The sequence below is a fragment of the Podarcis erhardii genome, assembly GCF_964252035.2.
Source record: "Podarcis erhardii genome assembly, chromosome: 7".
NCBI classification, from domain to species: Eukaryota; Metazoa; Chordata; class Lepidosauria; order Squamata; family Lacertidae; genus Podarcis; species Podarcis erhardii.
The window spans coordinates 24,636,296-24,650,875 of NC_138511.1; the positions used below are offsets into that span (position 1 = coordinate 24,636,296).

Here is a 14,580-nt window from a genome sequence, read left to right on the forward strand (position 1 = left end):
CCTTCTGCGGTTTCCAGCAATAGCTGATATGCAGAAGCATTCACTGCCCCTGACCACAGCTTAGTAGCCATCAGTCACTTTGCCTTTGGTGAATTTGTCTCATCCTCTTTTAGAGCCATTCAGGTTGGTGGTATTCAATATTATAGAACTGGGGAGGGCAGAGAGGCCATCTATGTGTGCAACGTGATTATTGTTATTTTGGGCGGGGGGGAACCCCAAATTAATTTTTATTTTTGTGTTGGACATAATACCCTGTGCCAAAAATCTGCCACCTTCACGGAGGATAGCATAAAGTGTATACAGTAAATAAATATAAATATATATTTTAATAGAAGCAAGTGACAACATTATAATTTTGTCAGACATATGGCAAGATGTTCTGCAGTATTGCAGCTGGAAAAAAACAAAGATCTGTAAACCGATGGCAGGAGTAAGTCAGAGGTCATGGATTGTTTCCAGTCTTAGTCCAACACAAAGTAAATGTAACAGGCATGACTGACTTAAGTCCATTAATTTCTACGGATCTGCTTGGGGGTAAAACACAACTCTTGACGGGACAGCAAAGAGGGTAGATAGCAGGTAGGTGGTGCTTTTGAAAGCAGGCCTAGGGCATTATGGACAAAGGAGCACTAATCTTGCAAATAAAAGCTTCCATTAAACTGAAAAGGCAAAACTCTGCTCTATTAAACTTTAGCTGGGGAAGTTTCTGATGTGTTGTCCCCAAGCACAAGTATGAAAGCTAAAACTTTCACATATAAAACACTGTACAGCTCCACAGTTTCTGATTACTTTCTAAAGCCAGGTTCAAGTTCTTAAGCATGACACATGATAAAATCTCAGTTGTGATGGTAAGTTCTCTCTCTCTTTGCTACAGTAGCCCAGCTTTTAACTGACTCTCTCTTTATTTTCCAAGACTTAGCCCTTGTAAAAAGGAGCTTGGGCAGTGAGTGTTTCCCATATCTTCTGGCTCAGTGGAGTTCTTCTCAGTGGAGTTCTTCTGTTTTCCAGATTGGCAGTGGATGTTCAAGGTAAGATGATGCCTTTGCTGCAAACCTACCTTGCCTTTCGCAAGATAAAGATTGAGGGAAAGGGTGAAAATGTGTGTTTGGGGGTGAAATTCCTGAATTGTTTGGTTGTTGCTGTCCTGTAATTAACCAATTTCTGTGCCATCGCTACTTTAAAAAGGAAGACTTCCCTAGGTGTTCAGTCTTCAGAATCTGACTCCTCCTTGTGCCATGCAGGCTGATAAAATCCTGTCCTTTTCATCCTGTCTTGGTTCCCAAATTATTTTTAAGCAGAGTCTTCACAAAAGTACTTCATTGCAAGTACAATGTAGGCTGGCAGAGATGCAGCAGAAAATTCGTGGACCACCAAGCACATTTCAGAACCGGCAGAGTTCCAAGTTTCTGTTCCAAGTTCCAAGTTTCTGTTTAAAAACAGCAAGTGGCTTTCCCACATGGCTGTATAGGGAAAGGCCAGGCAAAAAGCTTATAAAAGACTCTAAAACAAGGAGGAAAAAGCATGCTTAAAAAACCCCAACAACCATAGGGCTCATGCATGAATTAATCTAACAAGCTTTTTAGCTCTTGCTCGGAACAAGTTCCACGGTCTTTTCCCTCTTCCATGATGGGAAAACAAGGATCATAGCAGAAGAGATGTTCCTATAGCATTTCACAAGCCCCTGCCTCTTGCAATCTCTCTCTGATGATATATTGGTGGGGGATGATGGGTTTTGTAGTCCAAAATGGCAGGAGAGCACCAGGTTGACGAAAGGTGGAGCAATGGGCATCAATTCATCTTATGCAAAGTCAGGCAGTTAAAACATCTGTCCCCAAGTCTGATGTCTTTAGGCTTTAGATTGCAGGCTTAATGGCTCCTTTGTATATGCAAATGGCAACCTAAAGTAAGCAACCCAACAGACTTTTTATGTGAAATAATCTCAGGCTGGCTGGTGCATCTGTGGTGCCAGGCTACGATTCTTCTACAAATCCCTTAGGCCAGATCATAGAAAGGCAGCAAAACAGTCTGCACCTTTGTAGTGCCATGTTTTTGCACCTGGGGCCTTCTGGGAGTTAAAAGGGGCTATCCTCTCCTCCCACCACCACCCAGCAGCTTGCCACTCTCAAGCTCTTGGCTAGCTAGTATGGGGACTCTTGAGATCATGCTATCTCAAGTGCCAGGGATGTTGTGTTTCAAACAAACACGCTTCCACCCTCTGTCTCCCACACTTTCCAGGGCTACACAGACCCATAGGGCCTTTTGTGTAGCAAGTAAGAAGATGCAGCTTTTGATACACCTGCCCATAAATAATACCTTTACATAAATACAGAATCCTGCTATTAATAATTCCAGGCAAACAAGAATAACTCATAATTACAAGCTTTTGCTCTTTTTAAGTCCAGAAGCTCAGAGACAAAATGGCTATGCTTAAAAATGGTTTCCAGATTTTGTGAGTGGATGAGATGGAGGATTTGGGGGGGGGGGGTTCCACACTGCCTTGTTGGTTCGAAGCGGATATGTGCTTCTTTTGAGTTGTTTTCACTCAGTCTGTGCAGGATGACAGCTCCTAGGATTTGTTGCACTCTTGAGGGGTCAGATCTGCAAGCTGGCATGTCATGAGTCAGGTGGGCTAGTTCCATACTTGGCAGCCAACCACTGCAGCTTCTGCCCAAGTCTGCGCTGGAAGTGATGAGTCCAGAAACTAGTGCTTCACAGATGGGGCAACCACCCTGGAGGAAGCCCGGTAAAAAGTCCGAGACTGTGCAGCTGTAAGAGGAAAATTATAATGTGTTAGAGGCATGGCCTCAGCAACAGGGCTATATAGTTCAGTGGTGGAGCCCCTGCCATGCATGCAGAGGATCCCGGCTTCAGTCCCCGACATCTCCAGGTACTAGGGCTGGGCGGTGTTTGGTTTTCAGCATCGTGATATATCAGCAGCTAAATACTGCAGCATACTAACACATCACGATATCTGAAATGTATCTGGCTGCTTCTTCCTTGCCACCTTAGGGGAGGATGAAACAGCCAGATACAGCACCCAGGCCTTTGGCTGAGGAAGTCCCTTTATCGTATTGCTCCCATTCACACAAGCCAGATGGTAGCGGGCAGGAAGGTGCAACCAGTCTTTTTCCTCCCAGTTGGGCACTTTGAAGGAAAGTGACTGATCGCTGCTCCCTTCGCTTGCTTGTGGGAGGCCAGGGCTGATGCAGCTTGTTCCCAGCACCCAGCGTGTGGAGGGAACAAGCTTCTGTATTGAGGCGAGCAGGAGGGGGGCTCCCTCAAAGACACCTGCCTGCTTTCGCCCAAGTGGGTGTGCTGCGTCTTTACTCCCAGGGGAGGAAAGATGCAGCCTGCCCAATGGCGACCAAGCCCATGGAACCTGCTGGGCTCCAGTCACAGGATTCCCTCTGCCTTCACACGGGTGGGCATCCTCTTTCTCCTGGGAGAAGGTGGCCTGGGCAGCACGGTGGCCTCAGGCACTGCCACTGTACAGGTGGGTGGCATCTTTATACTGCTCTGCTGAGGGGTGTGCAGCTGCCTGTGCCCCTCAGCAAGCAGATGAATGAAGCCCCCACCTGGTCTGTGGAGGCTTGATCAGCCAAGAAGCAGGCTTCCTTAAACTGCCCGCCTGTTCAGCTGATCAAGCCTCCACCTCCTGGATAAGTGGGCTTTTTGTTAAACTACTCCCTAGAGGCGCAGACAGCCGTGCCCACCCCTCGGTGTAGCAATTTAAAGAAGTCACCTGCTGGCACAATGAGGACCAGACTGCTTCACCCAGCAGTCTTGCCCACATACTGGACTTGGGTGATGTATCAATACATTACCCAGGCCTTTCTTGGGGTCTTCAGATGCTGTTGAACCGCAACTCCCATTATCCCTCAGCACTGGAGGGTCGGTGGTGTAGTCTAACATTATCTGGGCACCCAAAGTTGATGTAGACCAGTGATGGCCAAACTTGGCCCTCCAGCTGTTTTGGGGCTACAACTCCCATGACAAGACAGGGATGAAGGGAATTGTAGTCCCAAAACTGCTGGAGGGCTGAGTTTGGCCATCACTGAATTGTAGACCCTATGGAGCTAGGTGGGCCCGTGGTCTAATTTGGTCCAAGGCTGCATCCTATGCTCCTAGTTCTGATGCCCCTTGCTCCCCACATCAGCCAGCTATATATCTATATATAAAACAACTCACATTGTTCCGGTTGTAGTCTCGTGTGGGTTGGCAGCTGTGGTAGGCCACCTGAAAGTGAAGATGTGTTAGTTTTGCTCTGTCCCTTCATCTATCTGTCAAATTTATTTCACCACAATTCTATCTCACCTTTTTTATTTACAAGGAGTTCAAGCTGGTGTGCATCCCTGTGGCCTAGTGGGGATTTAAGCCCTGGTCCCCCAGGTCCTAGTCTGACACTCATAAGTATGGACATGACCTAGGTCCAAAATCCTACTGGGATGAAGCCTGAGTACTCCCCAGTTGGTTCCTTCCTTCCATGACCGTGGTAGGAAAGCACAAAGTATTACATCTGAACCGGAGATCCTGATTTCCACCCACCCAAACACAACCAGGAAAAGCTAAGCCTATAGCCACTAGACCAGGGGTTGTCAGCCTGGTCCCTACCACCCACTAGTGGGCATTTCAGGACTCTAGGTGAGTGGTAGGGGGTTTTACAGCACAAGCTGAATCCTCCTTCCACCGAGCACTGGTGGGCAGTAGGTATAGAAAGGTTGACTACCGCTGCACTGGACAGTGCTTTTATTCTAGACAAAAGGGTGCTGGTACTGTGTACCCCCAGAAAAAAGCACTGTTAAGAAGGACTAATGATCACAGGTTATTTGGGGGACACAAACAATGCTCTCCCATGGTTCATCACTTGTCTTGGCTGAAAAGCATCCCTGATGGAAGGTGGCTCTCAGTGGGGCTGTTCTCCTCTTCTCAGCAGTGTCACCCCTATATATGGGACACACAAACACCCCCATCTCCCTGCCTCAGTTTCCCGTGAAAAGAACAATGGGAGGGAGGGAGGGACTCTGGTGATATGGCACCCTGAGCGATGACAACATTTGGTGTCCTCTCCCAAATTTTTTTTTCTTATCTTCACACAGAGATATGCCAGAACTGACTTCCCCCTGGGAAAAAAAGACCTTCTCTCTCACTCACACACACACAAAACCCACCAATTTTTCTATCTATCTCTGGTACCAAGAGAAGCCTTTTCCAATAGGTGAGCGAGAGAGAAATTGAGGGAGGGCAAGCCTCTTAGCATATCACGGCAGCACTTCCCTCTCCCATTTGGGGTCTGAGGTGGATTGCTACAGGGGCTGGCTTTCAAAACTCGGCTCTGCATGTGTGTTTTGCACTCCCTAGGTGCTCAGACAACCATTACAGTGTAATGACAGACCAGTACAATTATTATAGAGAGAGATACCTACACAAACTTTTCTCAGTCTCTCTGTATGTATACACACAATGGATTTGTATAAAGTACAAGTACTGCAGCCTTTTTTGGACTTGACTACTTTATTCTGCAGGTGCTGGTGGGGAAATGATCTCCTTGAATATGACCACCTAACATGGGTATTTACGTGTGTGTGTGTGTGATTTTATATATATCTCTCTCCTATATATTTTGGAAAGTTATTTGTTCACTAAAATTTTGGACACCAAATATTGCATGATGGTTCCTGAGATCAAGAAACACATTTTCACCTATGTTTGGATATAATTAGATGTCATTTTGTATTTGCCAGATTTGAATCTTTCAAAACCTCAATGATACTTTTAGTATCTTACAACAAACACCAGCCATTTCCCCCTAGCATGTGCTTTATATATATATATATAAAACAAACAAACCCACATTGCTAGCTGTAAAGATTCTCCCTCATTTTCCTCACCTGCTTGAGGAACAGTATTATGGAAGCAGGTCATTTCCCTACTAGCAGCTGAGCAGTGGAATGATGGAGGCTAAAGCAGGCTGCTGCACATAGATAAACTCAAAGAAATCCAGGATTTCTTAAGACAGCGTCCAATTTGGGCCCTCCTTACCTTCTCGACACATCGCCCCTATGTAACCATTGAGGCAAACGCAGCGGCCGTTCTGGGCATTGCAGTAAGCGTTGGACATGGCGCACTCGCACGTCAGAGCACAATCGGGGCCAAATTTCTTCAGTGGGCAATCTGGGTTAGCAAGAAGAACAAGTCAAATCACAGATGGTGCAATGCTAGGAAGGAATCTCACCCCGGGGGGGAGCGAAGATTCTGCCACACACATTTAAAGTATAAAAATGTCCTGAGACCGGGAGGCGGTAATCCCATAGCAACAGGGTCTGCCCTGTATAGCAGAGGTGAGGAACCCAGGACCCTGTTGGGTTTGACCCACTTTCCAAAGCTGGCTCCTACCCCCTTAGCATAAGATTGGCAGGTTTCCATCAGTCCACGGCAAGACACTTAAGGGGGCAGAACCTGATTGTTAACCTTGGGTGTGGGGGCGAATCCTGGATAGCTCAGTTGGTTAGAGCATGATACTGGTAACGCCAAGGTTGCAGGTTCCGTTCCCTTATGGGACAGCTGCATCGTGCTGCATTGCAAGGGGTTGGACCAGATGATCCTTTCCATGATCCCAGCTGATACACAGACTAAACCTGGGAGCATCTAGTGGTAAAGAGGAAGTGCTAAAACTGTGCAGTCCCAAAGAAATGGAAGAAATTTTAGGGGGTGGGGCAGGCACTGCCTCTCTGAGAACCTCATGAATGATGAACGAGAAATTTATTTAAAGCAACCGAAAGGGCCATAGCTCAGTGGTAGAGCATCTGCTTTGCTTGCAGAAAAGGTCCCATGTTCAATCCCTGATGGCTCTAGGAAGATGCAGGGAAAGCTGCTGCCTGGAATTCTGCCAATCAGTACAGACATTATTGAGCTAGATAGACCCGATGCTCTGACTCAGGGGGCTTCCTAAGTTCCCCACCTTCACATTCTTCCTACTGCAAAAAAAGTGAGCACTGCTACAACAGCCAAAGCAGCCCATTACTGCTGCAAGCTGCTGATTAATATAACTTCGGGGCTGCTAGGGCAATTTCCAGGTACACTTCCATGTACAAAAAGCTCCTAGAGGCCGGCAGGTATCTGATCGCCTAGTGCACCTGCGTACCTGCAGGCTGCGAAGTATTCAGAGGTGTGAAGGACTAACAGACAGCTCAGAGTTTCCAACTTGCTGCAACTGAAAAGAGCCTATTTGCATTGCTGGCCCAGCCATATGGAAGCCAGCCCACTCCTGCCCTTGACAAGGTGTGACTTGTTTCTTTGTAAAGATGATACATGCACTCACCTACGTCACACTTGGCACCCGTTTTCCCAGGAGGACAGAGGCAGCGGCCACTGGTTGCCTCACACGGAGCGTTCCCCTCACAGTCACACCAATGTTGACACTTGTCTCCGTACGTCCCCACATCGCACACTGTGGCCGCAAAAGAGATATCCATTGTTACTAAGGGTAGGCAAATTAATCTGTTTCATTTCCAGCTCTCTCTCTCCCCCCCCCCCCGTTTCTCATCTTTCCAGTATGTTCAGTTCTCCATATTTCTGCAGCAGTTTGCAATTATTTGTTTTTTAAAAATCCTTCTTTACAGTCTGCTCCCCTCCCCCCAGCCCCCAGATGTTTAAAATAGAGCAGACAACATAACACATTTTTTGGAGTTGCTTTCAAATGCAAACTATTTGGAAATCTGTACAGGCCCATGTTTCTGACATGTAAGGATATTATACACCCTTAGACCGTAAATTACTGCTGCTATGCTATCTGAAGGATGTTATCCCGGAAGATGAGCAAGACATAAGTAATCAACCATTTAACTGCTGTAAAGATTATTGTAGCTAAAAACTGGGGCAGGGGGTGTATGTATCTCCTACTAAATGTGAATGGTTCAAAAAAATCTGGTCTATAGTAATCAAATTATCTTAATACACATAAACCAACCTAATAGGTTCTTGGGAAAATAGGTTTCCTTCATAATGTTTCTGAATAGTGATTTTAATGATACTGTTCAACCTTGTGCTGCTTTCAATTTGTTCTAATGTTATGGTGTTATGGGTGTATGTATTTATTTAATTTACTGGCTCTGATGTAATCTCACAAAAATTAATTCAAATTTTAGCTTACATTTCCTCAAACATACACATCTTTGCAAGCAGCTCCCCCTAATATAATGTCATTTTCACTAATGCATGCATTTCTTTACAAACTTTCTCCTAATGCGGAGTTTTATACACCTTGCTTAGTTGAAGAAGAGCATCATAAAATTCAGAGGCATGCAAATTTCGAAGGACAGCCCAAGTTTCAGTTTGAATACTGCTTCAGGCAGTGTGCTAAAGTGCGGACCAAACCAAATCTCTGCCACATCACTGTTACAGCCATAGGGCAAGAGAAAGATATCCTTTCAACCAGAGCACTCCTTCAAGCCAAGGAAATCAAAATTAAAACGAGAGTACCACCCCACTGACAGTTAAAGAAACAGATGGAATGGCTCAGACCTGGGTGGAATGGCCCACCATCCTCCTAAATAGTATATATAGCAGGTGTTGAGAACCCTTTTGGCCAAGTGGGCCAGATATTTCTCTCTCCCACAGCCCAACTTTGGCAGGTGGGTTTTCCCCAACATCCTATCAAAGTTGCCCCATGCAAGTGGGCAGAGACGCTGCCCAAACAGGTCCGCAATTCCCCCTCAACATTGGCTGACATGAAGGGAACTCAAGCCTGCTTTCTGCAGCCACTTTTCCTTTCCGGAAAGTTCCATACCTTTCTGACACTGGTTGCCGTAGAAACCCGAGGGGCACACACATTCCCCTGTCGTCGGGTCACACGTGGCTCCGTTCTGACAGTCACACAACTCCTGGCAACCAACTCCATGAAAACCAGCTGGACAAGCTAAGGGAAATGGAAAGCCATTGGGAAGCAAATTAAAAACATCCATGTGAAAAGAGGACCAAAAGATATTTCGGGACGGGGGATTCCATTTGGCTTGTTGCAGCTGGCAACCCACTTAGCCAAAGAGCACTAAACAGCCCTTGGATTTAGAATCATTGTATTGCCCTTCGCCAACTCACCAACGTTCAGGTCCATCAGTTAGTTTCACATGCTCAGCCTGCCGTTATCAAAATAAACAAGGGTGGTTTTTTTTGCCACCCCAGCTCCCAAATGCCACCATTTTGCCATCACAGTTTTGGGCAGTGAAACTGAGGTCCTGCAGGGGGAGTGGGTGAAATTTAAGGGTGGGATTCCTCCTCCTCAAAACCCCTATGTGATGATGCAACATTGCTCTGATGGACTTCAGGGGGCACTGATATCCACAAATATTTTCCAGGGCAGCATCACCAACCCCTTTCTCCCCAGTGCTTCTAAGTTCAAGCTGAAATTTCTCCCGTAGTGTAGTTTGAGATCACGACTAGCTTTTCCGACTTGGCTGAAACTTCAGATGGAAAGGCCACTGGGGATCAGCTGAACCCCCAGAGCTACGGCCACACCCTATTTCTGGAGACAAGAGCAGCTCTGATACAATGCATCAGGCCTTAGGCTTGGCTTAGACCGACCTGGTCGGATCGTTACCAAACCTGCAATAAATTTCCGGAGCAACAGGAGTGACCACACTTACTGTGTTGGCAAAGGTCTCCATAGTGCCCTTTCCCGCAGCGGCAGGCTCCCGACACGGGGTCACAGGTCATGTTATTTTGGCAGGTGCAGCTCAGCTGACAGTTGGCTCCGTATCTCCCTGGCGGACATCCTGCAAGGGAAGACCATGTCTCAGTTTATCACACTGCTCGTAAAGAGGTGGTCTCGCTCAAGCTCAAGCAGGCCAAAATCGAGATTTATTATCAAGCTGGTTCCCAGAGATCCTGCCTTGTTTCAAACATAAACTTTTTTTTCCTTGGGGGAAATTACGCAAGATCTCAATTAAGAAAACAGTATGCCAATTGGAGAACATCTGTGGCTGACATCATACATATCTAATGGTAGGAGAAAAACAGTCATGTGCTTTCTTACACCCCCCCCCTTTACTCTCATAAAAAAGGAAGCTAGCTGATGCAGACTTTTAAGCCATCTAGTTCAGTACTGTCTACACTGACTGGCAGCAGCTCTCCATGATACCTGGCAATGTGGAGGAGAGACTCCTAGACCTTCTGCATGCAAGGCAGACTGGAATGGATTCTCTCTAGAATACCCTTTCGGAATTGTTACAAAGCATTCTTTTAAAAGAGCAGCTCTGCTGAATCAGACCCGCCACCATACAGCATCTTGTTCTCACAGTATTCAACCCGAATACTGCAACATCTCTTTCCCCATTTGTGATCTCAAGCAACTGGCATTCAGGAACTGCTACCTCCGACGATGAAGGTGGAATATAGTCATGGTGGCTAGTTAGCCCCCAAGAGCCATATCCTCAATGAGTTTGCCCAACTCTCTTTTAAAGCCCATTCAATGCAGGTGGCCATAACCTGGTACCGTTCCCTTTTGAACGTAAGAAGAGCCCCTGCTAGATCAGGTCAAAGGCCCATCTAGTCCAGCATCTTGTTCTCACAGTGGCCAAGTAAATACCCTAAAGTAGTGCTATATACCCAGCCAGATGGGTGGGGTATTTAATAATAATAATAATGACTGCAGGTCCTGTTAGCTAGGGATGATGGGAGTCGTAGTCCAACAACTGGGGACCCAGTTTGAGATACGCTGTCCTAGTGGGAAACCTGAAAGCAGGGCCTGAGTGCAACAGCCTTCTCCCCTCTCCCAGTACAGTGGTACCTCAGGTTAAGTACTCAATTAGTTCCGGAGGTCCGTTATTAACCTGAAACTGTGCTTAACCCGAAGCACCACTTTAGCTAATGGGGCCTCCCGCTGCTCCCGCGCCACCAGAGCACATTTTCTGTTCTCCTGAAGCAAAGTTCTTAACCTGAAGCACTATTTCTGGGTTAGCGGAGTCTGTAACCTGAAGCATATGTAACCCGAGGTACCACTGTATTGAGAAGCTTGCAGCCTCAGACACTGGAGGTGGAGCAAAGCCATCGTGACTAGTAGCCAATGGTAGCCCTTTCCTCCATTAATTTGTCTAATGCACTTTTAAAGTCACCCAAGGAGATTACGATAAATAAAAACAGTTTGGTCTACTGGATCGGACCAAAGGCGCATTTAATCCAGCCAACCAGATGCCTAAAGCAGGACCTAAACCAAAATAAATTGTCAGGAGACATGACCAGTGAGTTTTTAACTTCCCCGCATCAAAATGCACTCTCTCCAACATCTGAAACCCCCACCTCCACGTTCATGACCTGCAAATGTGGCTGGAAAACGGAGGTGGGTTTTGTTTTGTTTTTAGCACAGCGGCTCTAGTGAAATTCCAGCAGCCTGGACCGCAGCCAAGTTGCGGGGGAAGGCAGACGGATCAATTGCACCTTTGTAGCAAGAGGGAATAGGAGCCGCACATGCAGAATTACCCAATTCGCAAAACTTCCCCGTCCACCCGAGCCCACACAGGCAGGAGCCGTCGGTCGCCAGGCAGATCCCCCCGTTCCGGCAGGCGCACGTCTGCTTGCAGCCAGCTCCGTGGCGGTTCCCTGGACAGCCTGGTGGCGAAGAAGAGAGCGAGACATGGTGGTTGGGGATAGCCAGGGACAGACACCTATTTCTGTTGACGGAGCAATGTGACGACAGGACACGAAGAGAGCCCTGTTGGGACTGGGCCAAAGGACAAAGTTCAGCATCCTGCTTTCCACAGTGGCCAATCAGATGGCTCCAGGAAGTCCAGAGGCAGAACATGGAGGGCGGCAGCCCTCCCCAAACGATTGGGTCAGGCTAAGAGTCCATTATAGTCCACAGTCCTTTTTGCAGTGGCTAAAATCAGATGCCTCTGGGAAGCCCACAAGTAGGACATAAGTGTGCAACTTCTCCCCAACTTCAATGCGCAATTTTATTATTACTTCTACTGCCACCACCTATGCTTCACCCCAAGGTCACAGCTATTAAAACACAAAATTAAAAACCAGTTTAAAACAACTTAAAATTACAGAAGAAAGATGGGGTCCTAAAAATATGCATCTCAAGTGTCGAAAAACAGGGTAAAGAAGTATCCCTATTTTCACTGAAGTGTCCCTATTTTCCAGGAACAGTCCTGGATTTACAGAAGCCGTCCCACTTTCTGATTTGATCCCGGAATGTCCCACTTTTCCTTAGGACGTCCCTATTCTCATCGGAGAAATGTTGGAGAGTACAGTATGTTATGAATGAGCCCGAAACACCTCTGTTGGATGGGAGATTCATAGTTTCGAGACCGCCACAGAGAAGGCGTTATGCTCATCAGGCTCTATTGGACAAAATGGCACTTTACATTAATGGCAAGCCACACCACACCCGTCACTGGCCCTGCACTGCACCCCTAGAGTTTTTGCCTGGCTGGAATGCATCCCTGAACTCCGATGGCACTTCTTCCTTGCCTGGGGGGAGGACAGCGAGGTGTGTGTGAATATGTGTAGAAACTGCCACAAGTTCAGCCTACACTCAAGTAGGGCCCTAGTAGAGACACATGCCTGACTGGCATGTTCTCTCCCTCCTGGTCGATCGTTCGGGAGCTTCAACAGCTTTCTTCAGGCCGAACATCACAGCAACCGATGCCAACCGACACCGGCACACTTAGAGATCTGCAGACTTTGCGCATCATGCACATGACAGACCTCAGTAACTCCGCATTTTGGCTAATCTACTTTATTTACATATAAAGACATACAGAGCACTGCAACATGGCCCCCTCCCTCTCTAGCATCGGACAGCAAAGAGAAAAAGAACAAAGGACAATAGTCCCACTTCACGGAACACAGTAACACAAACATCCTGTTTCTGTCACTTCCCACTCTGTGGAGTCAAAACATACACCGTCATGTGATAGACAAAAATCCCATGACTGCAATCATAGATCAGGAATTCTAACAGAAACTAGTGTACAAAAGGTAAAATTCCCCTCCATCGTCCCCACACACTTCTGGCCCCACCCACCATAGTCATGCAGCCTCCAGGACGTTGCCTAGAAGGGAGCGTGGCCCTGGGATGAAAACTGTCCGCCCCGCCACCCGCTCTAAATGCTTACCGTGCTCACAGTTGGGGCCTGTTTTTCCTGGTGGGCAAAGGCAGAGGCCTGTCGCATGATGGCAGGTGGCGGTGTTGCCACAGGAACACACTAGAGCACAGTCCACACCGTAGCGACCGGCTGGGCACGCTATGGAGGGGGGAGAGAGAGATAAAGAGCGACAAAGAAAGGTCTTCATTTACAGCAGAGTCTTCTTAGTGTTTGCTCCCAAAAGCACATCTCCATAATCAAGGCTGCAACCCTACAGTAAGGAACAGCAACCCCATTTCACAGATTGGAAGGGAGGGAGGGGAAGTTATTTTCCACCAGTGATGTTTTCTGATACAGAGAAGGTTCTGGAATGGAGAAACTGACTCCTGAGGCCTTCATAGAAAAGAAAAGAAAAAATGACACAGGTTGGGTGCATTCCAACAACCCTTAGTATGTGACCAGCTTTCAGTCGGCACTTAAAAACGATTGTCTCCAATAAAGAGTGTGTTCTCATGACAGGTTTATTGTATTTTCCTGACAGTTCCCTAACTGTTAACTTCTGTACGTATTATATTTGAGCCTGCACATGATGCAAAGGCCACTTTGAGAAATGTGGCGGAACAGAATGCACATTTAGTACTGTACTCCTTTCCATATTATTGTCAAATGGATTTTTTTTAGGGGGGAGGCAAATAACACATAAATGAGTGCTAAACTTGTGCTATATTCTGGTCCTTTATAAAACAAGATCTCCCCTCTTTACCAGCTTCTGTAATTTTTATGACAAAAAATTAAATATATGATATTTTGGTTCAGAGTTACATCACCTTAAAAAAAACAAACCTGTGTAAATTTCATGATGAAATTTCAAATATTTGATCTTTCAGCCTAGCTAGCCTTTTGCCACTCAATATATAAGAAGCCGCTGCATTACATACAACCCGTCCCAATCCACTCACCAGTTCCGCAGTCGGCACCAATATAACCAGCTGGGCATTGGCATGTTCCTGTGGTGGTCACACATTGCCCCCCGTTCTTGCACTTGCACTGCCTCTCACAATTTGGACCATAACGCCCAGAGGGGCATCCTGGGTACAAAAAAAGCCATTAAAAGTTGAAAAGATTCAAAATAAGCCTGGGTTTGCACTGCCAAAGAAGAACATTTTGCTCGTGTCAAACCAATTTCCATTGCCACAGGAGGGGGACTGACATGCTTTTGTCATCATGCGTCGATTCTCCCAACAGCATCTGGAGATTCCAACCAGGAGGGGTTGCAAGCTGCGTTGCAAAGCACCTGTTGTTTTGCACGCCGATTTCCCCTAGGTTCAATTCCAGCATCCTCCAGGTAGGGGGTGGGAAACCTGCTTGAAACCCCACAGGTCTGACACAAGTATACTACTGACTTAGTCTAAGGCAGCTTCCTATGTTCCTATGCTCTTGTGGAGACAGCTATTCAGAGATCAGCTGTGCACACATCACCCTAAATCTTTTGAGTTGA

The 14,580-nt window shown here is 46.8% G+C and overlaps 1 protein-coding gene across 5 annotated transcripts in view; it reads right to left on the minus strand.

Annotated features, from left to right (window-relative positions):
* Positions 1–307: 307 nt before the first annotated feature.
* MEGF6 (multiple EGF like domains 6) overlaps positions 308–14,580 on the minus strand; it is a 207,825-nt gene continuing 193,552 nt past the window's right edge. For all 5 annotated transcript variants that reach the window (XM_081870733.1, XM_081870734.1, XM_081870735.1 and 2 more), the window contains 9 exons: positions 14,042–14,170; positions 13,113–13,241; positions 11,470–11,598; positions 9,639–9,767; positions 8,786–8,914; positions 7,319–7,447; positions 6,040–6,171; positions 4,189–4,236; positions 308–2,766 (listed from right to left, as the gene is read on the minus strand). In XM_081870733.1, coding sequence (XP_081726859.1) covers positions 2,702–2,766; positions 4,189–4,236; positions 6,040–6,171; positions 7,319–7,447; positions 8,786–8,914; positions 9,639–9,767; positions 11,470–11,598; positions 13,113–13,241; positions 14,042–14,170 — 1,019 coding nt within the window. In that variant the 3' untranslated portion in view covers positions 308–2,701. The remainder of the gene's footprint in view (positions 2,767–4,188; positions 4,237–6,039; positions 6,172–7,318; positions 7,448–8,785; positions 8,915–9,638; positions 9,768–11,469; positions 11,599–13,112; positions 13,242–14,041; positions 14,171–14,580) is intronic.